Source organism: Crocuta crocuta, unplaced genomic scaffold (genome assembly GCF_008692635.1).
Source record: "Crocuta crocuta isolate KB4526 unplaced genomic scaffold, BGI_CrCroc_1.0 scaffold153, whole genome shotgun sequence".
NCBI classification, from domain to species: domain Eukaryota; kingdom Metazoa; phylum Chordata; class Mammalia; order Carnivora; family Hyaenidae; genus Crocuta; species Crocuta crocuta.
In genome coordinates, this window is record NW_027529525.1 from 4,206,849 (window position 1) to 4,234,192 (window position 27,344).

General features: G+C 37.6%; 1 protein-coding gene across 1 annotated transcript in view; it reads right to left on the bottom strand.

Moving 5' to 3' along the window:
- The window catches only part of PKP4 (plakophilin 4), a 239,164-nt gene that overhangs the window by 101,446 nt on the left and 110,374 nt on the right, over nt 1-27,344 (bottom strand). The window contains exon 3 of the mRNA XM_077761029.1: nt 6,333-6,445. Coding sequence (XP_077617155.1) covers nt 6,333-6,445 — 113 coding nt within the window. The remainder of the gene's footprint in view (nt 1-6,332; nt 6,446-27,344) is intronic.

The following is a 27,344-nucleotide window of genomic DNA, read 5'->3' on the forward strand; positions in this document are numbered from 1 at the left end:
CTGAGCAGAGGAATTCTCTCTCCCTCTCTCTGTGTTCCTCCCCCATCTGCACTGTTCCTGTCTCTCTCAAAATAAATAAATAAATAAATAAACTTTTAAAAAGTAAATAAAATGGTTATCTCTGAATGGCAGAATTATGGATTTTTCTCTTTATGCTTTCCTGAATTTTACAAATTGTATAAAGTGAGCATTATTTAACTCCACAGTCTGTAAAAAACCAAACCAAACCAAACCAAACCAAACCCCAAAGCAGAGTTGATAATAATATTTTGTCCACTCCTGCTCCTTTCTATGCCCTTGGGAATATAAGCGGGCAGGGGAAATCCCAGGGTGAGGAGCTCACTGTGGGCCACTGGGACCTTTTACTGTCACTTTATCCAGTGAAATATAAGCTAGACTAGTGTTAGGATGGAACCCCATTGATGATGTTGCAAGGTGAAAAATAATAAATTCCATGCTCATCAAAATTTGGATTGGAAAGTTGTTGCTTAGCCCATGGGAGGCAAGAGGTTTAAAGGGCAGATTTCTAAGGTACCCTGTGCTGAGAAGCTCCTGAGATGAGCTGTACACACTTCAGCATCCCATGAGGGCCATGTCCCTTGTTAAGGCATGCACACCATGTACTTGCACAGTGACCTTTAATACAGGACATCTCACACCTCAGCACCCACTGTCACCCATGACCATAAAAGGTACGGCAGGCACAAACAAGTCATGGTGGCATGTTGCCTACTTGGAGGACATGAAATTAACCCTTCCATCTATACATGTCAGCTTGGAGCCAAACTAGTATCAGAACCGGCCTCCTAGAGAACTACTTCCAGGTAAGGTGCTATTCTATCCCTTTAGCAATGGAAGAAAGAGACGTAGGAGTCTGATTTTGTCATTCAGAGAGAGACTACCGGGAGACACTATTGGCCCCTCAATGGTGACTCAGAGGAGAAACCACTCAAGTCCTGGATCCAGGAATGCCATATTTTCCTGAGCAACCTGGTTTATTTTTATATTATAGACATTTTGAATCATATAATTCATTAGTGTTTTTCTCTTTAGGATGGGTACTAGATCACCCAGAGCCAAGGTGGCTCCCTACTTTTAGCAAATGCATGGAATGTTAGCAACATACATTTTTATACTATTTTAACCTTGATTTCATCTTGCTTTTCTAATCATTATCTTGCATTTGCTAAAATGTCCTCACTCCATCTTTGGTTTCTGTATTTTTAAAAGATGTTTCAAATGCTTTTGGAATAAGGCAAAATACTAAATACATAGATAACTATGGTATACTCAAAACATCATTCTCTATTATCTGATTCCACAGCCCACTTCAAATGGAGTGTATATTAAATATATAAAGAAGTACACTATACTCAGTATAAATGGAGAAAAGTTCTAACTTCCTTAACTATTTCCATAGCCTGCCTTCAGTGAGGTAAAATACTAAACAAATAGTTCATAGTTTATAGTAAACGCATAGGTAACTGTAGTGTACTTGGGCACAATGTAGAGAGGCTGTAACTTCTCTATTAACTAATCTCATAAGTCACTTTAGGCCTTTCAAAGTCACAATGATTATTTTTGGTTTCACACGTCATCTTAGGATATAAGCACCATCAATTCCAGATAAAAGATCATTCTGTGTTTCTACCACTTGGGTTATTAACACATTTTTGTAGTAAATAAAGCAAATGAGAAATCCTACCAGAAATGGGGGTTTTGTTAACCGTGCTAAGAGCTAGATTTCCAAAGGGGCATTAATAGAAAAACTGAGCAATTACTTTAATCATTAAGCTTTAAAAATGATTTTTAATGATTTTTAAGTTCTCATGAAGGCATACTACAAGTAAACCATCAATAGCAACTGTTCACTTTTTTAGGACACTGCCTAAATAAAAACAAGCAGAGGCTCAGTTTCTCCACCTATGAAATGAGAACATCTCAAAGCATGGGTTAAAAACTGATCTTTGGTCCTGCAAGTGTATGGAAACCAAACAGCTCACTTGGAGAGCTGCTCCTCTGGGAGAGGGTGCCATGGTATACTATATTTGGCACAACAGAGGAGCCATTTATTAAATACAACCTCATGACGTCACCAGGGTGAATTCAATAATGGCAAATGCTTTGAACAACAGAAACAGTAAACAAAAATACTCCTTTCGTTTCTCTTTGAGTTATTATGTCATCTCTGGACTAAGAAACATAAGAAAATTACCTTACCAACTCTGACACAGGATCTAAATAAAACAATATGAAAGACAACTGGCTATCAAATTCCCCATGTTGCTTACTAGACCCAATTCATGTAAGAACGACCCGAATCTAAATGAAGCTTCATAAGTGGTGGTCCCACTTTTAATTTCCTTTGAGCAAATCAGAAATGGGTGATGGAAAAGAGGGTTTGGGTCTGAGAGCTAATTTCTGTTTTTCTTTAAAATCTTGTTCTGAGATGGATAGCTGGTAGGGACTGGAAGACACAAGGGGATCTCTCAAGTGACCGTAACCTATGCTCCCTTCACCAACATTGTTCTCTAATGGGCTCGTTGCTAGTGTGTAAACCTAGTGGTCACAGAGCAAAGTAATTATGTCAATAGTATTCCCGAGGTCCACTGAAAAGCACACTGAAAAAGGGCAGAGAGAAACCTTTCAAAGATGCCAACTAGATAACCTCATGGTAAAAGCATCCTTAACTTGATGAGCTTAAAAAATATTGGGTTTCACTAAGTTTCACTACTCATTCTGGGTATGAGTAGTGAGCATCTGTCTGGGTGCCCACCTGCTGAGCACCAGGTACTGTGCCAGGGCTGTGGGGATGGGGTAGGCTTTACCACCTCACAGGAAAGCTAACAAAGGCACAGTTAAGAGTTCAGATGAAAAGAGATGACTTTCCTGGAGAACACTGGGAAAAGTTGTTGGGAAGGATTAGCCTTACATTGGGGGCATGAACAATACATGAAAATAGTGTGAGATTAGAGTAGGACAATCAAAATGGATCATTTATGATTCTAAGCAGTGCTCACTGAGTGACATAACCAGCCTTACTCAGAACCCTTAAGATTCCACAACAGATTCCTATCCTATTGTCTGGACATCTCTTCATTCTGAAATATGTATGCCCTTACTACCAGGACAATTACCTCCCAAAACAACTTTCCACAGGTCTCCTTTATACATCTAATGAAGTTTAAGTTTCTCATCACCCTCTTTCCTAGTTCTCCACGATCAAATGCCAGCATAACCCTGCCAACCTCAGAAGCCAGTAGGTCTTTTTAGGACACATCCTAGACACCTGAGCCTCTTGGTGTTCTACTATAACCACAGTGTGGAATCCTATATACCTCTGTGCATGCTTTCCCCCTTTCTCAAGCCAAGTAAGCTTCCCTTTCTTCAGGATCCATTCATTCACCCAAAAGTCACCAACCAAGCCCAGTGACATGCCACACACCACCACTAGGCACTGAGATCCAGACACAAAGTGCCAAAATCCCAGAGAGTAAATATTATAATATGTATTTTTACTAAAAGATTTTTAAAAAACCTATGGAATTAGCTAATTCAACTACACAATCTTAGATTTAATATTTTAAAACTTCAAGTGCAGAAAACTAATAGTCATACACATATCCACTCCCTTACTTAATATATGTTAATATTGTGTCATGTTTGCTGTAGATGGCAACTTATTTTATTTTTTTTAATGTTTATCTATTTTTCAAGGAAAGAGAGACAGTGCATGAGCAGGGGAGGGGCAGAGAGAGAGAGGGAGACAAAGAATCCAAAGCAGGCTCTAAGCTCTGAGCTGTCAGCACAGAGCCTGATTCAGGGCTCAAACTCAAAAACTGCAAGATCACGACCTGAGCCAAAGTCAGATGCTTATCCAACTGAGCCACCCAAGCGCCCCTATAGATGGCAATTTTAAGTAACATGTTACAGATTTGGCGAAAGCCTAATTTCTGATAGCTTCTTCCTCCCTTTCTTCTGAGAAATACCACCTTAAATTGGTGTCATTCTCAAATATTTCTTATACATTTACTACACATGCATATATCCATATACAGTATCAAATACTTTCTGAATATTTCATATTACTGCATATATTTTTTAAATGTTCATAATGACATCATCTTATATCTATTCTTTTACAATTTGTAGTTTTCACTCAGGAGCCTGTTTTACAAAGATGTCCATGTTGATACATGCAATCTAATTATTTTAACTGTTCTTTCATTTACTTATCCATGGTTTACTTCCCACTTCTGTCCTCATGGATAATTATGTTCTTTCTAATATTTTACTTTTGCAAATAATGCTATAGTGAACATCCTTATACCTGTTGTCCTATGCACACCTATCAGACTTTCTCCAATGACAGAATATTCTTGAAGTTGTAAATTTTACTCTTCTGCCAGTTGATTCTCACTTGTAGTTGAGGTTTTTGGGTTTTGGGGGGTTTTTTTGGACTCAAGTTTTATAGTATCTGACTGCAAGCTCATCTTTAGTGATGTCAATTTCTCAGCTGGGGATTCCTGAACAATGTGAAGAATTTTACACCTGGCCTCCAAATGCACATGCGGTACATGCTCGGAGTCTGCCATGGGTGCAGCCAAATGGTCATAGCTTGCTGAATGCAGTTATCTTGAGTTCACATGTACCACCTTGAAATTATAGCAGGCCACATTCTTATTCCAGGATCCTATTAAATCTAAGACTCTGGTGCTTTTATGTGGAAGTGGGGTGGGATTGGACTGTCCCTAGGCCTCCTTTAGAGAGAGACAGCTCAAATGCTTCTGGCTCTGGCTTTCAGTTTCTTTTCTATTTCTAGTACCTGAGGATTTTCCTTTCTATTTTGCCCTTTCCTCTAGATACTGACTTGCTTTAATGATATATCAATTATTTCTAGGGGTTAATCAAGAGAAATTTTATGTTAGTTTAATTAGCTGTATCACCAGAATAAAAGTCCTAAATGAATTTGTTAAATGTTGAATTAAATTTTCTATTCATATAAAATTATATATTTTAAAATCTTTTGGCCTGTACATTTTGGAAATATACAGTGCTGTATTATTGAGTTTGTGAATTGCTCTTTTTTGGTGGGAAAGATACAGATGGCTTTTTAACAATACTGAATAGAGTTAAAATTAATTTTTCACAATTTTAACTTCACAATTATTTCATTGACTACCACAAAGCCAGAGTTAGAAATATTTGATTTACATTTTTACATCTTGCTTATAATTTCCCTTCTTATAAAAATAACTATCTGGATAACTAAAACATGAACATATAGTTTGTTATTTGTATTTTAAAAGTTTTATTAATCTTATTTGTATACTTTATGCCTTACTAAGCATACCAGTATACAAAAATGTTAATGGTCAAAGATCAAAAAATTCATAAGCACACAATTTATCAGCCTGATATTTTTTAAATCCATAGCAACAATGAGCCAGAAAGGAGAAACTACAGATAGCACTCTTTCACCAAAAAGGATTTCTTGGCTATAAGTAATAGAAGATACTGAGAAGTAAAACAATGATGATGTTAGAAATAACTTACGAGACAAGTTACTGTGGGTACATATCTATGCAAGAGTAAACAAACCAAGCTTAAAAATGTAAGTAATAGAAGTAATTTTATGGTAGGCTGTACTAGAATATGTAATTAACAAGAAAGAAATACACAAATAGGATAAGCAGTGATTTCACTACTTCATTTTTATGGCAGTAATTTTTTTATAGTCATGATGTTTTTACATAGTCTAAGAGGCTATTTAAACATAAAACAGTAATTCTGATTAAACACGCTTTTTTTCCAGTAATATGCTGGTTTTGAAAATATTATGTGAATACACTAAATTATTTCATATAGTAATTATTTTGTATAGCAGTTTTTCAGTTGTAGAAAACCTCAAGGTCAACTGGAGACATTTTTAAAAGCTACTTAAATGTTATCCTTTAGAAATATGTCTTAGTTGAAAAAAATCAATACCAGGTTTTCAGAGCCTATTAGCTCCACCAAATAATTAGTAATTAACTGTGCAAAACATGCATTAACTGTGTCTACATATGAGAAATCAAATATCTAAAGGCAGCATAGCAGCTTTTGCTAACAGAAACTTACTGATGCCACATAAAACATTTTAAGGACAGGACTGAAGGATAATCAATATTGCAAGAGGCTTCTCAAATTAGAATAAATTGACATTTTTGGTGTCAAATTCAAAAAGGCAAGTAAACAGTGACAACACTAACAATCATTTGCTGCATCTAGGACAACTTAATAAGGCATGTAACTTGAAGGCATATAAAAAGATAGAGCCATTAGCCCTGTACCTGGTGCTGGCGATACTTGGGGATTCTGCTCCAAGCCTACATCTTTCTAGCTGACTGGCAACGATCTGCCTTTCCACTTCCAGTTCTCGGGTGAGTCGTTGAAACTGAAGCTCCTGTGATTCAAGGAAATAAAAGGTATATAAGGCGCCAAGACAGATATGTGAATTAATGAGTGTCACAGGAAACACAGGAACATACCCATAACATAGCACTGTATACAGTGTGGCTTTGTGAAATTAAGAGTTTTGGATGGAATTGTGGGCCTAGATAACATACTGATTTGTACCTGTTTCAAACCTAAAGGCACTAGAATATTAGCCTTTGTTAGGAATGGGAAACATGTGGATATTTATCTTTTTTTTTTTTTAACATTTTTAAAGGTTTATTTATTTTGAGAGAGAGTAAATGGGGGAGGGGCAGAGAGACAGAATCCCACGCAGGCTCTGTGGGATTCTCAACTCAGGACTCAAAATCACAAACTGTGACATTATGACCTGGGCCGAAATCCAGATGGACGCTTAACAACCTAGCCACCCAGATGCCCCTGGTTTGTGTTCTTTCAACTGAGGTTTGCAAACAGTATTTCTGTCACAGTGCTATATTAAATGTAAGGTTTGCAGAGTCCTTACTTGTTATGTCTACATCAGGTGCCCGCCAGCCAATGTAAGTAAGCTCTTCAGCCTCAAGAGCAATTTTTATATCCTTCATTCTATATTGAAGAAGCCTAAACTCCCCTGATGAAAATCACTTTATCATGTTTGATACAGAGTCTTTTAATTGTGAGGGGAAAAAAATCATTCCATTCCCACAGAAAAAATCTTGCTATATTTATCTGCAATATAAGCAAGAAAATTTTTCTACTGTTACAAATGAATTCATGTGTAACTGTGTGAAGGGCAGAAAAAAAATGAAGCCTGAGCCATAATATGGAATGTAAAACTGTACTTAAAAGTTGTCTAAAGATACTGTATTATTCATTCTATGCTGCATTATGAAGGCAAGGAAGTTCTATCATAGGAGAAGATGCTTTAATTTCACTTGTGCTTATCTCTTTGTTACCTTGACAAGATTTTAATAAACAGGAAGCATGCCATGCTATAACATCAATAGATCAAATCAAGTATACTCCAAAGGCTCTAAGCTACAAATAACATCTCCAATAACACCTCAAGCTCCCCTGTGCCATATTATCTTCTTACAAGTTTACCCAGAGCAAATGCCGAACTCAAAGTAGTTTAATTGGGCAATGACTGCTAATTCAGAATACCAGCTTATGAACCGTAAGCCTAGAAACTAATCTGAAATAAAACCATCTTAAATATTATTTATGAAAATATATACATATTTGTTTGCCATGCAAAAATTTAAAACAATTTAACTGAAAAATGTATTAGTGTCCTGTGGAGTCAGGAAAACATGCTATTACTTGACAGCTCTGGCATTGTAAATTCTACAAACTATTCCTAGAGTAATTTTTAAAAATACAGTCCCTGAACTCTTTACTGCTTTCTGATATGGAGAATACTTTTCTAATGAGCCCAGTTGGTGTGGGTACATAAGGCAGGGCCTGAATGAATAATCGTTTGCACAACATGATCAAAGTGGGAAGTTGCCCTACCTCTGCTCAGCATTTCCTAGACCTGTTTGTTTAGCAGCAAAAGACCTGATACATAATAACTGTACAACATTCAGTATCAAGCTAAGATAATTGATTTTAAGGACAAAAAGTATTATATGTATCCCACACTTGGTTTCTCTTTGCCCTTAAACAGCACATTCCTTGTGACATACTTCTATCCTTTCAATTATTTTACTCAATGATTTACTATACACCTCTTATCCCAGAAGACTGGTTGCTTATATCAAGCTGGGCCAGAAAGGACCATCTGTGAATTCAAAAATATTCCTAGAGTCATCACATTAACTTTGTGTTCTGAGTTCAGTGGCTACTAGGGATGGAGGGCTGCAGTGTTTTCTTCACTTGGGGATGGCTAAAAGTTACCAGGGTAGGAGTGAAGTATGTTTCAAATTAGAAAATTAAAAAAATCTTCATTCAGGGGCACCTAGGTGGCTCAGTTGGTTAAGTGTCCGACTTCAGCTCAGGTCATGATCTCACGGTTTATGGGTTCAAGCCCTGCATCGGGCTCTGTGCTGACAGCTAGCTCAGAGCCTGGAGCCTGCTTCAGATTCTGTGTCTCTCTCTCTCTCTCTCTCTGACCCTCCCCTGCTCATACTGTCTCTCTCAGAAATAAATAAAACATTAAAAAAAATCTTCATTCATACAAGAAAATTCCAATTCAGTGGATTTTTATCATGTTTGAGGTTACCTAAAACATTTTGAGCATTCTTTCAAGGAAATGGTTGGGATATTTCCCACTTGTAGGCAGAAGTTGGAAGTTACTGTCCTATAACTCCTTCCCTCAGAATCAGATATGGTAACTTTGACTCTGCCAAGAAGATGTCAGACTGTGACTCAGGTACTGAAACTAAGACTTTTATTTAGTTTTTAAAAATGTTTATTTATTCTTGAGAGAGAGAAAGAAAGAGAACGGATCTCAAGCAGGCTCTATGCTGTCAGCATGGAGCCAGATGTAGGGCTGGATATCATGAACCATGAGATCATGACCTGAGCCTAAATCAAGAGTGAACACTTGACCGACTGAGCCACCCAGGTGCCCCTGTAACTAAGATTTTGAATCAGAAAACACAAAGCTTATTTCCTTTCCCTTTCACCTTCTTGCTGCAATCTCTGTGATAGGTGTCAAGGTCAAATTCCTAATATAGAAATGACCTCCACAAAAACTCCTATGTTTATGCCTGGTAGCAATGTTGGTGGCTTTTTTTTTTTTTTTAAACCAATTTGTGTTACAGATCAAGACACTGTTTCTAGAAGTTAGAGCTCAAGGCTTGTTCTCCAGCCCCCGACAAAAATACTCACTTAATTTAAATGCCTTTTTCTGCATAATTACCCATGTGAGTCTGTTTCTTACAACTATAAATCTTTAAAAAAAATTTTAATGTTTTATTTATTTCTGAGAGACAGAGAGACAGCGTGAGCAGGGGAGGGTCAGAGAAACAGGGAGATACAGAATCTGAAGCAGGCTCCAGACTCTGAGCTGTCAGCACAGAGCCCTAAGCAGGGCTCGAACCCACGAGCTGTAAGATCATGACTTGAGCACGAGCTATGAGATCATGACCTGAGCCGAAGTCAGATGCCCAACCAACTGAGCCACCCAGGCACCCCACTTGCAACTAGAAATCTTGACTGAAGCACCTACAGAAAACATTTACAGTAGTCAAGTTGCTAGATGAACTATGTACCCATGAAGTAACTACATTTTTCATTGAAAAATTGGGTAATTCTTTCAACTTTCATACAGACTGAGTAATGTCCAAATTATATCCCTACTGGCCATGGACCTATATACTGAACATCACCAGCTACCTTTATCAAAACCATTCTGCCTAGTATTTGCTCATGCTTCTCTTTAGCAGAATGTCATTAAAGTCCTGAAAGCGGACTATCAGGAAGCTATAAAACATGAAATTTGTAGAGGTTACCTAATACCTGTGAATATTTACAAGTAAAAATATATCCCTTATTGCAAAAGCATTCATATTACCCCTATAGAATATAAATCGAACACCCACATGGGACTGCCACCAAGATGGGTGAGCAGGATATAAATATTTGGCAATTCTGTCTCTACCAGCTTCTTAGACTGCCTGATGAGGAAGCTAGTATTACACAGTCATATAAAAACACACCTAATCATTTCTAAATTAACACTCATTAAGATGATTACACAGAGATACCATGTATAAATTAAAAATTTTCTATTTTATCCTCTAAACTGACATTGTGAAAGCTAACACTTAAATCAGTATCCAAAACTGGGCAAATGAAATATAAGGGGACCCTATATTTGTTCTCCTTTGAGAAGATAAGGAAAATAATGTTAAAAGCATTTGCCAATGATTTAGCATGTGACAATTTCCTCTTAAATTCTGGCAAACAAGACCATAAACAAACTTAGAAAGTCAAGGCTACTAATATGCTATACAATGGACTCTACATGTGTTTGAAAGTTTTTCTTTATGTTTACTTCCTCTCTCTCAGGTAAATACACCGATTAATATTCTCTGAAAGTGAGGCAAAGGAATAGAAGAAAAACAAACTTCATTTTCATGTTTTATATGGTAGACAGAGCTGGGCAGGATGCATGAGGAAGGACTTGCGGTCCCAGGCATCAGCCACTACTGGGGTGCCTCAGCTGCAGAGAATCTGCACACCCAAGGGTGTGCCCTTCTGGGCAAGTTAAAGCCAATCACTGATTGAGATGGGAGTATAAAGGTAGAGCCCAGATTTGCTCCAGAACTCCTCACCTGGCTGGGCCAGGCTGCTAAGTATTTGGAACTTCCCCTCTGCCCCACAAGTGTTGATCTGTAAGAGATACTCCACGCCCAAAACTCCAACTCAGTGAGTACCCAACATGAGACAATATTGTTTTTTGGCTTCCTTTTATACAAGGATAGAAATTTTCTCTCACTCTTTAAATACTGTGAGACACTTTGAATGTACAGAAAAAGTATAGACAGTAACACAGTGAATTTTGGATGACCTGACCCAGCTGTAGCAAATCTTAAAGCTTTACTACATTTGCTTCAGGTTTTTTGAGAAATAAAATACTACAGATACATTGAAATCCTGGTTTCTTTCTCATGGATCCTATTTCTCTCCCTCCCTTCCTCCCTCTTCAGAAGAAACCATTAACCTGAATTTGGTGTTTAATAATCACGTGAATATTTTATATTATTATTATTTCATATTTACAGATCCATAAATGATACATAGTATTGCCTTGCATGTTCACACAGCTTACATCAGTGGGACACTGTGCAGACTTTGAGATTTATAAATAGCAGTACACAGATCTCAATTAGTATTCAATTGTACAGCTATAGTGCAATGTATTATATGTTTTCATCAGGATGAAACCTTGGGTTGTTTTCAATTGTGTGCAATTATAAGGATGCTGCAAAGCAAGCATCTTTGTATACAAACTATCTGGTGTGCGTGTGTTTGACTTCTCCAGAGTAAAGACCTAGAAGTGCACTTGCACTGAAGGTTATGCACATCTTTAACTTTACTGGATAATGAATGTCAAATTACTTTCCCAACTAGTTGTACCAATTTATATTCCAATCAGCAGTATAAGAGAATTCCAGTTTCTCCACATTCTCCCAGACATCAGTTTGCATTTGGGGGCTTAAATCTCCCCTCCCTTTCAGGTAATCTGATAAATATGGGCAGCTACCTTGCATTTGTTTTAATTTGTATTTCCCTGATAACCAACATCTTTTCATATGTTTATTGGCCATTCAGATTTTAGAAAATCATAGGTATCATGAATTCTCAGGGGGAGAATTTTCCCTACTTCCAGTACCTATGCTTGTCCTTTTGTGTGGGACGGGTTTCTTATTACCCTTCTACTAAGGTAGTTTTGTCAAGTTGTAGCTTTGGGCAATGGATTTCCCATTAGACTTGCCACATTAGGGAGCCTTCATTTGGCTTGTAGCACATAGCTGTCAAATGGCATGCTCAAGATTATCTAGGTTTGGCAGCAAGTACCTTCAAGGTGAAAGCCAGCTTTACTTACTGCCTCCTTAAGATTCCCACTTTCATTTCAGTTTTGGTTTCTGTGAATTCTTTACTTTCCTTCCAGCTTAGCCCTGCTTTTACAAAAACAATGTAAATATTTTACTCAGCGTATTTAGTTTCCTTCAGGGAAAAGACTGGTTAGGGTATGTCAGGAATGAAGAGTCTTAACAGATTTTTCATATTTTCTCTTAATTTCTCTGAGTTCTATTCAGGGGAAAGTTCTGAGTATTACCTTCAATTCACTATTTCTCTATGTGCCTTGTTAAGGGTTTATCTCATCTATTTTAATGACAATATTTTCCATTTCTGAGACTTCTCATTGGTTCACTGCGAGTGAAATCTTTCTCCCTTCTTATTTAGGTTTATCTTTCTTTACCTAAACTCCCAGGCACCTCAGTCCTAAATGAGGCCTTAAACTGGTGATTCAGTGTTCCTTTCAGACAGAAACACTACAGATCCTGCACATATAGTCACGAGGCTATTGTCTCCTTTCTCTGGTTTCCAGAAACCCCGGGAAGCCTTCAGCATTAGGTACTTCCATTCTCATCTCCTTTAATAAGCAGGAAGAGCTCCACCTTAGCTTCAAGGACTCTGGTGTTGGCACTGAAAACAGGGCATACTTTATTTTCCTGTGGGCCTCTTAGTCTCTCTTACCCTTTTAAAATCCTCACTGATGGCCAGTGATGACAGATCTCCTGGCCCTTTCTATCTGTGCCCTATGGAAGCCTTACTCCAGTTTGCAAATTCTCTCCTTATAAACTCTTCATTATTTATTCAGAGTATTTTCCATCTCTGAGTTACTAAGAAGGCTCTGCAGGCTTTGAGTGAAATGCAGATCTTTCCTAAAAATAGTGCTTTTTCTGAACACTCTCTGGTGAAGACTATACAGTCTTCACTGTCCATACCTGAAGAACCCAAAAGTCCTGTCTCCTTACTACCTCTACTTACTAGTAAAGTTGTTTATACTATTCCTCATGGTCCTCATGCCAATAGGATCAGTAATTACATTTCCTCTTACATTCCTGGTATCAGTATGCTCTTTTTTTCCTTAATTGATAAAAAACATTATTCCTCCAAATATGTACAAAAAGCTCACTGTGCTTTGAGACTCATGCAATCCGCTTCTATCACTACTATCTATATTTACTTCTAGTTATTTTGCCTGATTTACTGCTTCAGGAGTACCTACAATAGTTATTACTGCTGTAATGATAACAAGAGAGGTGGGCATCACAGCAGGCCATTAGACATGATGCCCTCAACTTCCAGTCCCCACACTCAACTAATCTTCAGTCTCTTCCAGGCTTAGTGGAGGGAGTGGCCCCTTCCTGTCTATCACTAGTCTCCACACCCTCTGGCCTCTTCCAGGATTTTGCTTCTTTTTCCTGACTCTGAAGAGTTTCCTCTCAGTTTAACGTTCAAGTCTTTCTCATCAGAAAGCACCTTCTCGGTCTCAGGACTCAATCTCTGTTTCCTTCCTCTTCGAAATCTACTAACTTTTGGTAAATATTTTTCTTTAAGATGACTTGTTTTTTTAAAACATGGTATCTCAGATATTAAAATAATTAAAATCCTGGTTCTTAATGCTTTTTACAATTTTCCTAATATAAACTAAAGTACATAGTAATTCTTACAGATGTTCATCTGTGTACTAAAACTCCTACTTCACATCAGCAGAACATGTGTAACACACCAGGAGGCAGACATGCCTGTCCATGCCTATAAATCTCAGCGGGCGAGTACTGTGTCCTGGTTATACTGAAAGAAAAAAACTGATACATGGTAATCATGTGGTGCAATCAGTGGTTAAAGAAGAAAGCATTTTTATTTCAATCATTTTTGCTTAAAAAGTTTCCCGTAAAATTTACTTTTCTGCCTTAGTATGCTGAAGAGTTTTATATCACTAAGAGACCAATTATCACCAAATAATAATATGTTAAATTTTTAAAGTACAGAGGTTGGTGATGAATATGTCCTGCTCTCAGGATATACATACGAAAGCAATTTTTTTCTTTCTCTGTTCAAAATATGAGCAAATTATGGTCATGATCATGTCTTTGGGGCTCTTGAGCCAGGCCTAGGGACCAATGTTAAAAGTGATTCTTTAAAAGCGAGTAAGAAATCCTCAAAAGCATCCTCAATGCCATTCTTTAATCTAGGCTGGCACTAAACCAAAGCAGCCATATTTTCAAATGGTTCTTCACTTCTCAGCCTCAATATAACCAGTTAGTAATGTAGAGGAAATTAAATGTCCTGACTTGTTATCATAGTTTAAAAACTGACAGGGGCACCTGGGTGCCTCAGTCAGTTGAGCATCAACTCTTGGTTTCTGCTCAGGTCATGATGTCATGGTTCATGAGAATAAGCCCCAAGACAGGCTCCAGTGGAGCCTGCTTGGGATTCTCTCTCTCTCTCTCTCTCTGCCCCTCCCTGATTCTTGCATGTGTGTGCACACTCTCTCTCTCAAAATAAATACATTTTTAAAAAATCTTACAAATCATTATTAGTCTGCTTGGCAGTCCCTAAGCCATCCATAATTAATTATAGAAGTGCTAGGCATATTACAGCCATCTCCTCTGTACTGGCTAGTTCCCTTTGTTAAAAGGAAATTCAAAATTAACAAGACTTAAACAATGAACACTGCCTTTCTCACACTGTGTTCTGAGAACATCAGTGTCCCACAAAATATGCTCTGAAAGGAAGGGGTTCCAGGTCAACTAGATTTGGGTCCAAATCTTGGGGATTCGTGGTAAAACTAGCATTTTAAAAGTTCTAAGACACCTACTGACAGGAAATGAGCTTACCTTTGTATAACCTAGCAATTCTTTGATTTACTGAGACTAAGCACACTTTTTCAAGGAACAACTGTTAACATCTCAAGAAACAATATTGTCTTGCAAAACACAACTTAGGCAATACTGAAAAATAAAGCTCAATTTATTGTATTTCGGGATGGTGTAAGTAAGGGGTATTATCCTGTATTCTACACTAGAAATATATACTGGAAAACAACATTTTAATTACTTTTGTCCAGACAGAATATTTACAAAAGGCAGGGTACCACAAAGGTTAACCTTCAAATGGAAACTGCTGACCTCATCCCACTCTGAAGATATGAAGATGGACATGATTAGGGCACCTCTGCTGGACAGGCCACCCTACACTATGCCCACTGCTTCTTGCATTTAGATATTGTTTAAGATGAAAGAAAAATACAAGACACAATTACCAGCCAGATTTTTTGTTATACTAGCTAACATTCCAAAAAGGAAGAGCAACATTTAGATCTTATTGTTTTATCCTCCTACCAAACCACATAGGATTATACCATCTTCTAGCATTGGTCTCTTAGCCTTTAGTTTTAATGACGCAGAGAGAAAACAGCAGAAGTTTACCAGATGCTCTAAATTTTTATTCTAAAGCTCAGGCTCTTATCTGTAATTCTGTCACCAAAGCTCCTTTATTAGAAATCAAAATAAAGGGAGAGAGGTATATATCATAACATACGAGGAAAGCTTTTTGCCTCAAATCAGGTACAGATGAGAACGTCAAGGTAAATAGGTTAAAGTCCAACCACTTTTTATAGTACCACTGATTGCTTTTAAAAAAAACCATCTCCTTAATGGTAACTCATTGCCAGTGGTTCTTCAGTCTCCTACCTGGCAATGTGACCATCACACAGGTCCATATACACCTGTGATACACAAATTATTTCTAATCAGATTCAACGTCTGGCTAAATGGCTGTACCTGCAGACGCATCCTCCACCCTGCTACACTGCCTCTTCCTCCTGTGTTTTCTGTTTCTCCACTGCCGTGGTTTACAACATACATGCTCTGAATCAGCAGCATTAGCGTCACACTACCTGGAAACTTCTTTGAATCAGAAGGGGGTGGGGTCCAGCCACCAGTGCTAGAACAAGTCCTCCAGGAGATTCTCATGCATGCAGAAGTTCAAGGACTAGTGTGCTAATGAAGCCACCCTTTCCTCTCACCCAGGCTCAAACCACAAGTGTTTTCTCCATATCCCTCCTTTCTCTCACTCCCGATACCTCTCATGGTAAATGCTTTCCCAAATCTGGTTACTCTTGCTCTCTAACAGGGATTGAATCCATTCCCTTCCTCACCATTCCTGCCATTTCCCCTAGTTCAGGCTCACATTAACTTTGGACTACTGCAGTGACCCCGCCCTCAGTCTTGTCCCCACCATGGTGGTCAGGGACCTTGCCTTTGCTTTCACCTTTCTTCTAGCCATGTCTGCTGAAGGCACAATTCTAATCAATAATCTCTATCCTATACTGATGGCTGTCTGGGCTGCAGGCTCTCTGCTAAGTGCTTTAAATGCTCTACTTGGTTAACTCCTCCAGTCAGCCAGCAAGGTAGTCAGGGTTAACCTCATTCCATACAGGGATGACTTGCCTAAGGTCTTTCAAAACCAAGATTTGAAATCAGATCAGCCTGACTCCTAATCCCATAGTGTTAATTATTGTGCACCATGTCCTTCCCACCCCTTCCATAACAGAACTTATGAAGTCAGCTCAGCTGTACTTTATTTTTTTTTATATATATTTTTTTATTTATTTCTAGGAGAGAGAGAGAGACAGCGTGAGCAGGGGAGGGTCAGAGAGAGAGGGAGACACAGACTCCGAAACAGGCTCCAGGCTCTGAGCTGGCAGTCAGCACAGAGCCCGACGCGGGGCTCGAACCCACGAACCGCGAGATCATGACCCAAGTGTAAGTCTGACGCTTAACTGACTAAGCCACCAAGGCGCCCCGAGCTCAGCTGTACTTTAAGACCCAAGGTAGTGTGCCTCCCCAATACTTTTTCATGGTTTCCTGTCAGTCTCCTTCAGGCACCTAAAATGAACTATTTATGGTTTTCTTTGCATGCCACTCAAAGCTTTTCCTCATGCTGTTCCATCCACCTGAAATATTACTTTCCCATGAATGCCTGCAGTCCTTTATCTAGCCCTTGGGCAAAGAGCTTGGCCCATTACATGTATGCAATACTAAGCTGAATTCTATTTCAGTAATCTCAGCATCTTTCTAGCTCCCTGCAAAAGCAAAACAATAAAACCCTGCTAATTCATTCAGGGTTAATTTTATATAGCATATTTGTATGTTATAATTGATTGCATAGGTTTTTAAACTGATTCCTGAGTATCTGTATCAGAGAAAGGCATAATATATTATGGCTGATTCTTTTTTAGGGTCTTAAAGCATTTCTGATGTAATAGTGATCATATCCTTACAACGCAGGTAATTAGTGGTGCAAAATAATGTTCCACTTTTATTTAAAGTCAAAGGGAGATGTGGAGGCAGACTTAGGACTAGAATCAGGGTTTCCCATAATTTTGTTGACTGCTCTTCTAACAAATTAGTTCTATCAAGAATTTCCTATTATTCATGGTGACATGGGCAAAATAAGGTTTTATTTTTTAAAACAATGTGTGTATAATTTTAGTGGCACAGTGGTTTATTGCCATTAATATGCCTTACCCCATTCCACTGCTTACCTCTACCCCACCCCAATTACTTATACCTGTTTTTTTTTTTAAGTCTTATTTTGAGAAAGAGAGAGAAGGATGGAGGGTGAGGGGCAGAAGGAGAGGGAGGGAGAGAGAGAATTCCAAGCAGGCTCCTCACTGTCAGCACAGAGCCCAATGTGGGGTTGGAACTCACAAACTGTGTGATCACGACCAGAGCTGAAGTTGGCTACTTAACCCACTGGGCCACCCCTACTTACACCTGTTTCCACCTGCTGAATTCTCTGATCACTCAGGCTTCATACCCTGCCTCTGAGTTTCCCAGTGGCGGCAGGCCATTTTTGAAATCCTGCCCACCAATCTACTGACCTTTTAAGTTGCTGAACTAGCAATGCCTTCTTTTATTTTCATTTACTTTCTCCCCTAAAAAAAAAGAATGAATACGTGTGTGTGTTCGTGTGTGCGTGAGTAAACAAATAATTCTAGTTATCTATTACTAGTTGAGGTTTTACTAATGCTTAAAACTACATACACTTGGAGAAGTCCTAGAATTAAAGTAAATATGGAGGAGGGCCTACAACATGGAAAATGATACCAGTGTTAGTTGCAGGTGTCAATAACTGTTGCTGTCATTCTTCTAACAAGGCAGTTCTTTGGTAGAATTAATGTCAAAAAACACAAGGAAGTTTTTCTTCAAAATGTAATACCTTGAAAATTTTATTACCTATTACTTTAAAATTCATTAACAAATTTTGAAAAATAATAATGACTTAACATTAACAATCTGGTTTTCTACTATATAAATATTTCAAAATTAGTGAGATCAATGATGCATGTCACGTAATGTAAGATGCAAATTTGAGAGTTAATTGACTGCACAGTAGATGATGATAATGCAAATAAATCATTATTTGCTGAAATGTAAAATTGGGAAGAATAAATGACCAATCTTCTACTTCCTCCATGTGGACTGCTAGTTTCTGAAGCATAGTATAAACCATAAAAATGGTAGGAGAAACAATATCAAGCCTAAATGTAATCTCCCTTTCTTCAGTAGGTCTAATAAATAACACTAGGGAATACAGTTAATTCAAAAAATGATTAATTTAAGATTTGGTTAGTAACTTAATGAAATGTAATGGGGAAAGAAAACAAATACCAACTAACACAGGTAGGTCTCTTCTTTCCTTTTTTAATTACTAAACTTAGTTTATGGCTGTTCTTTCTGTTTTGCAGATATTTTATGGCCATAGTGTATAGGGAATTAGAATTAGAATGTACATTTATTAGTTGGGACCTAGCCAATTAAATGGTTCCTTGTGAAGGCTTGTTACCTGGCTCAAGAGGTAGAAGAGGTGTTCAACTTTTGAACTTCTTAATTTTACATGTTATCTGTATGGCTCTTCTAACATTATCTTTCCTTTCTGAACCTCCAGAAATTGTCCTGGGATTCTAGAGAAATAAGGTTAAGAAAATCAATGTATTATTGATAACCATAGGATATATCTAACCTACAAAGAGCACTACAGCCTGAGGACAGAACTGGGGCATGTCTAGCAATAGACTGAGTCCAACTTCAATCTGCCTGCATGCAAACTCCTGCCCACTGCAATCTTCAGGACCTCTGTGTGCCACTCTGTGCCGTTCCATACTGTCTCTCTCCCTCTGCTTCTCCTGCTTTCTCCTCTGACACCCTACTCCTTCCACCAGTTTGCTACCTATAAAAGCAATTTTAATTTGCTCTTTGTTACCATTATTTAGCTGTATCTCCTCCACTTATCTAAAAAAGTGAACAGATAATATACTGTTGCTTTTTACTTGTGTGGCCTATATGATTCTCATTAGAAAAAAAAGGAAAAACAAAAGATAAAAAAGGAACATTTTTAGAAAAACAAAAGTGCTAGGTTTGAACATGCTATTTTTGTTGTCCAGATTAATATATTTGAAAGAATATTTTAGTTTTTAAAATATTTTTAAGTAGGCTCCATTCCCAATGTGGGGCTTGAACTCAAGACCCCAAGATCAAGAGTCGCATGCTCTACCCACACGGCCAGCTAGGTGCACCTTAGAATTCTTTTTCTCTTACATATAATATATACTCATCAAGCAATGTATCTGCTTGTGTTTAGAACAGGTACCATCTGATATTAAAGGTCTTACTTCCTTATTTCTTGTTAAATCATAACACCGATAATAATAGTAGGCACCAATGAATGATGGCCAACTGTGGGGTCAGTCACTCCACATGTATTTTCTCTAATCCTGAGAACAGTACAGGCCATGGAGTTGAGCAATCTTAGGGTGGGAGAGGAAAAATAAATGACTTGCTCAAGGTCACATAATTAGTAAGTGAAGAACTAGGAATGGAATTCTAAATCCTTGCTCCTGCCATTACAGGAAGCTGAACACATTGAGGTTGTTTCATTTTCTATTCCTGAAGGTTATATTTAGAACTGTAATAGATTTTACTGCTTCAAAACTTTCTTCCCAAATCAAATAAAGCCCTGGAATGTAATAAGAATTAAAGAGCCAGATGCTGGTATGTATGGGAACTTACTAATTATGACAAAGGTAGAATTTCATTCAATGAGAAGAGAACGCCTGGTATAATCACCAAAAAACGAAGCTAGATTAGTATCTCAAACCACACACACACACACACACACACACAGACACACACACACACACACTTTATAATCAATGTAGGAAAAAACCCAAAAATATGAAAAGATGAACTAAGAGAATATGTTTATAACCTTAGGATGACAGAGACATCCATAAGAAGATCAGAAACCCCGAAATTGTACGGGATAAGACAGCTATTACATAAAAGTAAAACTTCATCTGTCAAAAGATCACACAAAGTCAAGTGACCAGAAAAGTGAAGTAAATTTGTAAGATAACATTTAAAATCTCATATAAACAAATTTTACAAAAACATAGTAAAAATAGGCAGAGTGTCAAGCACAACAAGTGAAGAAATGTAAGTAGCAAATGTAGAAACGTTAAGTACTAAATGTAGAAATGTAAGAAGTAATGTAAATCTAAGATGAAATGTAAATGCTAAGTTATCAGAAAAAATTGCTCAATTTCATTTTGTATGGAGAAAGAAAATCAAGTAACAATGAGATGCCATTTGCATCATATTAGCAAACATTTTAACAATGGTAACATCCAGGTCTGGGGAGGAGCCAGGAAAAAAAAGGCATATACTATTCATGTTAGTGTGATTTGTTGTAACCCTTTTGGAAAACAACCTGATAACATTTATTAAAATTAAAAATACCCCCCCCCCCAATAATCCAGTGAGGAAATGGGCANAGATGTTGGTGAGGATGTGGAGAAAGAGGATCTCTTTTGCACCACTGGTGGGAATGCAAACTGGTGCAGCCACTCTGGAAAACAGTATGGAGGTTTCTCAAAAAATTAAAAGTAGAACTACCCTACGACCCAGCAATTGCACTACTAGGCATTTATCCAAGGGATACAGGTATGCTGTTTCAAAGGGGCACATGCACTCCAATTTTTATAGCAGCACTATCGACAATAGTGAAAGTATGGAAAGAGCCCGAATGTCCATCTATGGATGAGGGTAAAGAAGATGTGGTGTGTGTGTATATGTATGTATATATGTGTGTATGTGTATAAAGACATACATACATACACACACACAATGGAGTATTACCTGGCAATCAAAAAGAATGAAATCTTGCCATTTCCAACTATGTGGATGGAACCTAGAGGGTATAAGCTAAAGGAAATTAGTCAGAGAAAGACAAATATCATATGACTTCAGTCATATGAGAACTTTAAGATATAAAACAGATGAACATAAGGGAAGGGAAACAAAAATAATATAAAAACAAGAAGGGAGACAAAATGTAAGAGACTCTTAAATATGGAGAACAGAGGGTCGCTGGAGGGGTTGTGGGAGGGGGAATGGGCTAAATGAATAAGGAGCATTAAGGAATCTACTCCTGAAACCATTGTTGTACTTTATACTAACTTGGAAGTAAATTAAAAGTAAATTTTAAAAAATCCCTATGACCTTGCAATTCCACTTTTGGACATCTATTCTACAGAAATAAAAGCAACCATATATATGAAATATTAAGTGCAGCATTGTCAGAAAATTATGAATGTTGATCTACATGTCAATATTTTAACATACTATGGCATCCCCACACTACATGTGTGGGATTTAATAACTTTGTAGTTATTAAAAATAATGAGCTGAACCTTTATCTGCTGCCTCAGAATGGCTATATATGATTAAGTGAAAAAGCCATTTGTTGGAGAGGTGAGTAAAACTCAATAAGATAAAAAATCCTCTACGAGTTTGTCTGAGCATGGAGAAAACTGTGATAGAAATGTAGGTCAGTAAGATTGGTTACTTCAGGCATGTAGTATTGAGAAAGGGATTGAGATACTATTTACATCTTTATCTCATCTCTTTATATTGTTTCACTTTTTACAACTAGCCTATGATTTCTTTAATTAAAATCTAATTAACAAAATTAAAAGAGTAAGAGGGTGAAAGAATGAAGTATTATTTGATCAATCCAATTCCTGGAAAATGGTATTCTAATGGAGAGGAAACCAGGTATTTTTGCTTTTCTGAAGCAATTAAAGTAGTCTAGGGGTTTAATAATAGTCCAATGACCTACAGAGGCCTCTAACCATGAGGAATGGGGCTTACCACATTGCACAGTACACAGCACTGGGAAGGGTGTGGCAGAAAGATGCTTTGAGAATGTGAGTTTGGTGCAAACTCATGGAGGGTAATTTAACAAGAATAAAAAATGTGGCTACCCATTAGCCCACCAGTTCAAAGGCTGAGACTCTGGATATACTTGGGAAGGTACACAAAACTGACTAAATAAAACTGGAAACAATCCAACACCCATCAACAAGGGACTGATTCAACACATTACATACAACTATGTAATAGGACCGCATGCAGTCACTACAGAGGATTGAAGTAAATCCACATGCATTAATGTGGAATCATTTCCAAGAAAGATTACTCAGGAAAGTAGAGCCACACAGTTGTTTTTAAAAACAACTGGACTATGCAAAAAAAATTTTTTCTTAACATCTACCCAAGAAATGGAATTTGGAGGGAAAGTTTTAATGTTTGGGAAGGAGAATTTCTCCATTAGTAGATAGCTTGCATTTATACTCTTTATAAATATATATTTATATATGTGCTTTATATATACTTTTACATACACTCATTTTGTAATTTTGTACATTTCTCCCATCCAAGTACTAACCAGGCCCGACCCTGCTTAGCTTCCGAGATCAGACGAGATCGGGCGCGTTCAGGGTGGTATGGCCGTAGACAATTTTGTACATTTCTGATGAATATTTAATTTTAGCTTGGATTTTCATTTGTTATTAATTTTATAAATGAAATAGGATACCAGATGGTAAACTTTTCTTTTGATAAACTAAATATTAGTTTGAAAGGGTGGTCATTTTATTATATCATATAATTTATAGGTATTCAAAGCTGAAATGGTTCTATTTAAATAATAGTTGATTGTTTACATTAGTTTTTTATTGTGATAAATATATAAAATGTAAAAATTTACCACTTTAACAATTTTTGAGAGTGCAGTTCAGTGGCATTAAGTACATTCACAAGGCAGTGCAGCCATCACCCCATCCAGATCCTGACTGACTCATCTTCCCAAACTCAAACTGTGCCCATTAAATAATAATTCCTAATTCTTACCTTCAACCAGCCCCTGAGAACCAGCACTTTATTTTCTGTCTCCATGAATTTGAGCACTCTAGGTATCTCACATACATGGAATCGTACAGTATTCCTTCTTTTGTGACTGGCCCATTTAATACAGTGTTTTCAAAGTTCGTCTGTGTTGTGGCATGTGTCAGAATTTCCTTTCTATTTAAGGCTGAATAATGTTCTATCATATGTATATACCACCTTTTGTTTATACATTCATCTGTTGGTGGATATGTGGGTTGCTTCTATATATTTTTAAAAACCCAAAATTCTATATAAAATTTAGGCTAAATTCTGCAATCAAAATAACTTGAAATTTACATTTCTTCCCCCCTCTCCCCCCCACTAAGCTTCTCTGTCAAGATTCTACTAATTTCCACAAAATTCAGTAGTGAAAGGCTTTATTTACAAGGATAAAACTAGTATTACGGCCTTTCTGTATGTAATTTAAAAGACTGACTTGGCTAAATATTCATTCATTCATACTCATTCATTTGAGTGCCTACTATGTGCCACGAACTGTGGTGGGCAGAAAGGAAGTGAGGAAGAAGGGAGGAGAGGGAAGGGGAAAGAGACAGAATATGGGTGCATGAACGTCACAATTGACCCCCCCCCAGGAGGTCTGTTTGGGGGTCACAGCAGTAGGAGTAGAACAGACAAAATCTGACATGAAGTTTCTCTTCATGACAGTGAGAAACTGGATTAAAATATTCGAGATGAAATGTCAAAATAAACCCGCACTTTAAGATGCCGAATAAAATTAAGTACCTAGAAAGCTAGTGAACATGAAAAGCTGTGTGGTGCTGAGGAGAGCACATGGTTTGGCATCCATTTCCTGGTTGCCTGGTACACGATGGCAAACACCATCTGCTTTAACTAGCTGTTGGGACCATCAAAAGACCTAAGGTGTGTGAAAGCCTTAATGAATTTTCATGTTCCATAAAAAACTTCTAATCACAGATTTTGGTTCTAAATTCCTAGAGCAGGAGTTGGCCAACTTTTTCTATAAAGGACCGGACAGTAATATTTTAGGCATTGTGGACAATAAGTTAGGTCTCTGTCACAATTGGCCACCTCAGTCCTGGAAGTATGACAGAAACCATAGAAATATAAAATGAGTGTGGTTATTTTTATTTATGAACACCAAAACTTGAATTTCATCTCATTTTCAGATGTCATGAAATATTCTTCTGATTTTTTAATTACTAAAAATGTAAAAGAAAAAAGGCTATAAAAACAAACAAACAAAACCCAAAAACAGGTGGAGGGCCAGATTTGGCCTGTGCATCAGATTTTGCTAACCTGAGCCCAACAGTTTAAAAGCTCATAAGCTTCTTTAAAGGCATGTGATTTGAGAAACAAAGATGGAAGGATTATAAAATTCGGGGTCCAATCTAGATCTGAATCTAGGCTCTGTCACTTACTAGCTGTGTAATATTGGACAAGTCACTTTAACATTTATAAACCCTAGTTTAATCATCTGTCAAATGGGATAACACCTATATCACCTAGGAGTTGGTGTTCGTATATGAACAAGATGCCAAGTGCTGTGTAAACTGTCAAGCTGTTTTTAAAGAATTAAGCATTAAAAAGTGAAAATACACATTTAAAAATGTACCATGTTCTCTTCTGAGATTTGCCAAAAATTTGGGAATATATTTTCAATTCCTACATAGAAGAAAAGATGAAGTAATTTGGAGTGTAGACAGATGTCTTGGATTCCATATTCACTAAGCTATTAGCATTGTAGAGTTATTATACCACTCAGTTAATAATTTATCTTCCCTTCATCGTCTGATCATATGGTGTTCTCAACATCTCTGCTTTGTCATTTTGTGTTCTCCCTTCTTAATCTTCATTTAAGAGGATCCAATTTTATACATAAAATCACAAGAAGAAAACGCTGGCTGAAGCACCTCTCATAATAAATGACTTAAAGAGGTTGCTTCTTCCTACTATCATATGCTCTACTTTCTATTTCTTAAATTTCAGAGCAATCAATCTCAGTAAATTTAGGGGCTCTCATGACTCTCACAAATTAAAATGCATAATTTCTTTATACAGCCAGCTTGAAGATACCAAAATATCAATGCCAATAAACAGTATGGGGTGGGTGGGTGAGGGGGCACCTGGATGGCTCCATCAGTTGAGTGTCCAAATCCTGATTTCGGCTCGGGTCATGACTTCATGGTCATGGGATTGAGCAGTGGGTTGGATTCTCCCTCTCCCTTTCTCTCTGTCCCTCCCCCACTCTCTCTCTCAAAATAAATTTAAAAAAAAAAAACATTAAGAAAAACCAGTATGGTGATGGTGGGTAAATATGTTACGTTGTTCTTTAATATTCAGAGACTGAGTTAAGGCAGAAAGTCTTGATTCATACCTTTCATCATCTTACTCCATTCAGAAATTCCTTAACTAGACTTACTGTGGTGATCATTTTGCCAAATATATATGACTCATTACATTGCACACCTGAAACTAATATAATGTTATGTCAATTGAATTTCAATCAAAAAATTTTTGTCTATTTTATGAAAATATTTTTAAAAAACACAAAAAATAAACAAACAGAAAAACCTGTTTTCCTCTTGTTTTCTGAGGCTATCTTGGCCAGTAACTTTCATGCCAAAAACTCATACCTCCAGTTGAGAGACATGAAACGATCAAGCTTGATTCTGTAACTGTCTTCTCTCCTTCTAAAAGCAGGAAGTTGATGTGTCAAAAGGATGCCTCCTCTGACCTGAATGTTTGGTGTAAATGGTCAGCAGCCAATCAGGTCAGCCAGTGCTCCTATCCAGGGCCTTAGGTTCAGGTAACCAGAGGCCAGCATGCTGGCCTGCACCTGCCCCAGAGGCGCCATTCTTAGGTTCTGGGACCTTGCCAGCCTCCAAGTGTGTGAGTGAGGATGAGGAGACTGGGTCCCACCAGACAGAAGGGATAATACAGTTGGCTACAGGAACCTTGAAATCTACCAGCAGAATGAACAAAAGGGCTGTGAGAGGATCCTTAGGTTCTGGGACCTTGCCTGCCTGCCTGTGGTGAGGCGATGGCTATTCCTCACTCTCCTTGAATCCAAACCTAAATCATCAATCAACATCTGTAACATTTATCTTTTAAAATAAAGTATGTATAATTAAAATGACACATTATTATAATATTGGGAATTAATGTAAGGATTAGAAAAGAGTAGGCAATGGGGCGCCTGGGTGGCTTAGTTGGTTAAGCGTCCGACTTTCACTTAGGTCATGATCTCGCGGTTCGTGGGTTCGAACCCGCGTCGGGCTCTGTGCTGACTGCCAGCTCAGAGCCTGGAGCCTGTTTCAGTCTGTGACTCCCTCTCTCTCTGACCCTCCCCTGCTCACGCTGTCTCACTCTCTCTCTCCTAGAAATAAATAAAACATTAAAAAAAAAAAAAGAGTAGGCAAAAATACATGATTTGGCAAATCAGTGTTTTCTCTGTAGTATACACCAAGTTGGTTTAGAACAGAACATACTTAGCTGAACGGATTTAACTTAAGAATACTCATTTCAAAGGCTGCAGGGTTGATGACTCCAGTCCCAGCAGGCTTGCAACTCTGAACCAGTATATAGAATGGCTTGGATGTTTTCTGGCTCTCTATCCCAACTCACTCACATGACTAAAATTTTTTTATGACAGAATTACATCAAATTTTACCACTCTCTTATATTTCCTCCTATTTTTAATATGACTATATCTGGCACAGATTCATTTAAGAGGTTATAATGACAACTAGTATTATTGGCTATTATGTTATGTATTTACTATGAGTATAACTTCTCTATACTATATGCTTTCTCTACAATCAATCCCCAACGAATGTTATTTATGCACTAAGCACCTCTTATTTAATTTCTATAACCACCCCATGAGGTATGTACTATTATTCTCATATTTGAGATGTGGGTCCTAAGCGTCTAAGGTCATACACCTGGTAGATGGCAGAGAAAGGATAGGAAGCTAAGAGGTGTGACTCCAGAGTCAGTTCTCTTTATATCACTTTCAGACTCATACCATGACCTACGGAGCATGGCAATGAAGCAGATTTCAAGGTGGGGAGAGGAAGACAATAATCTCTGAAAAACAACACAAGC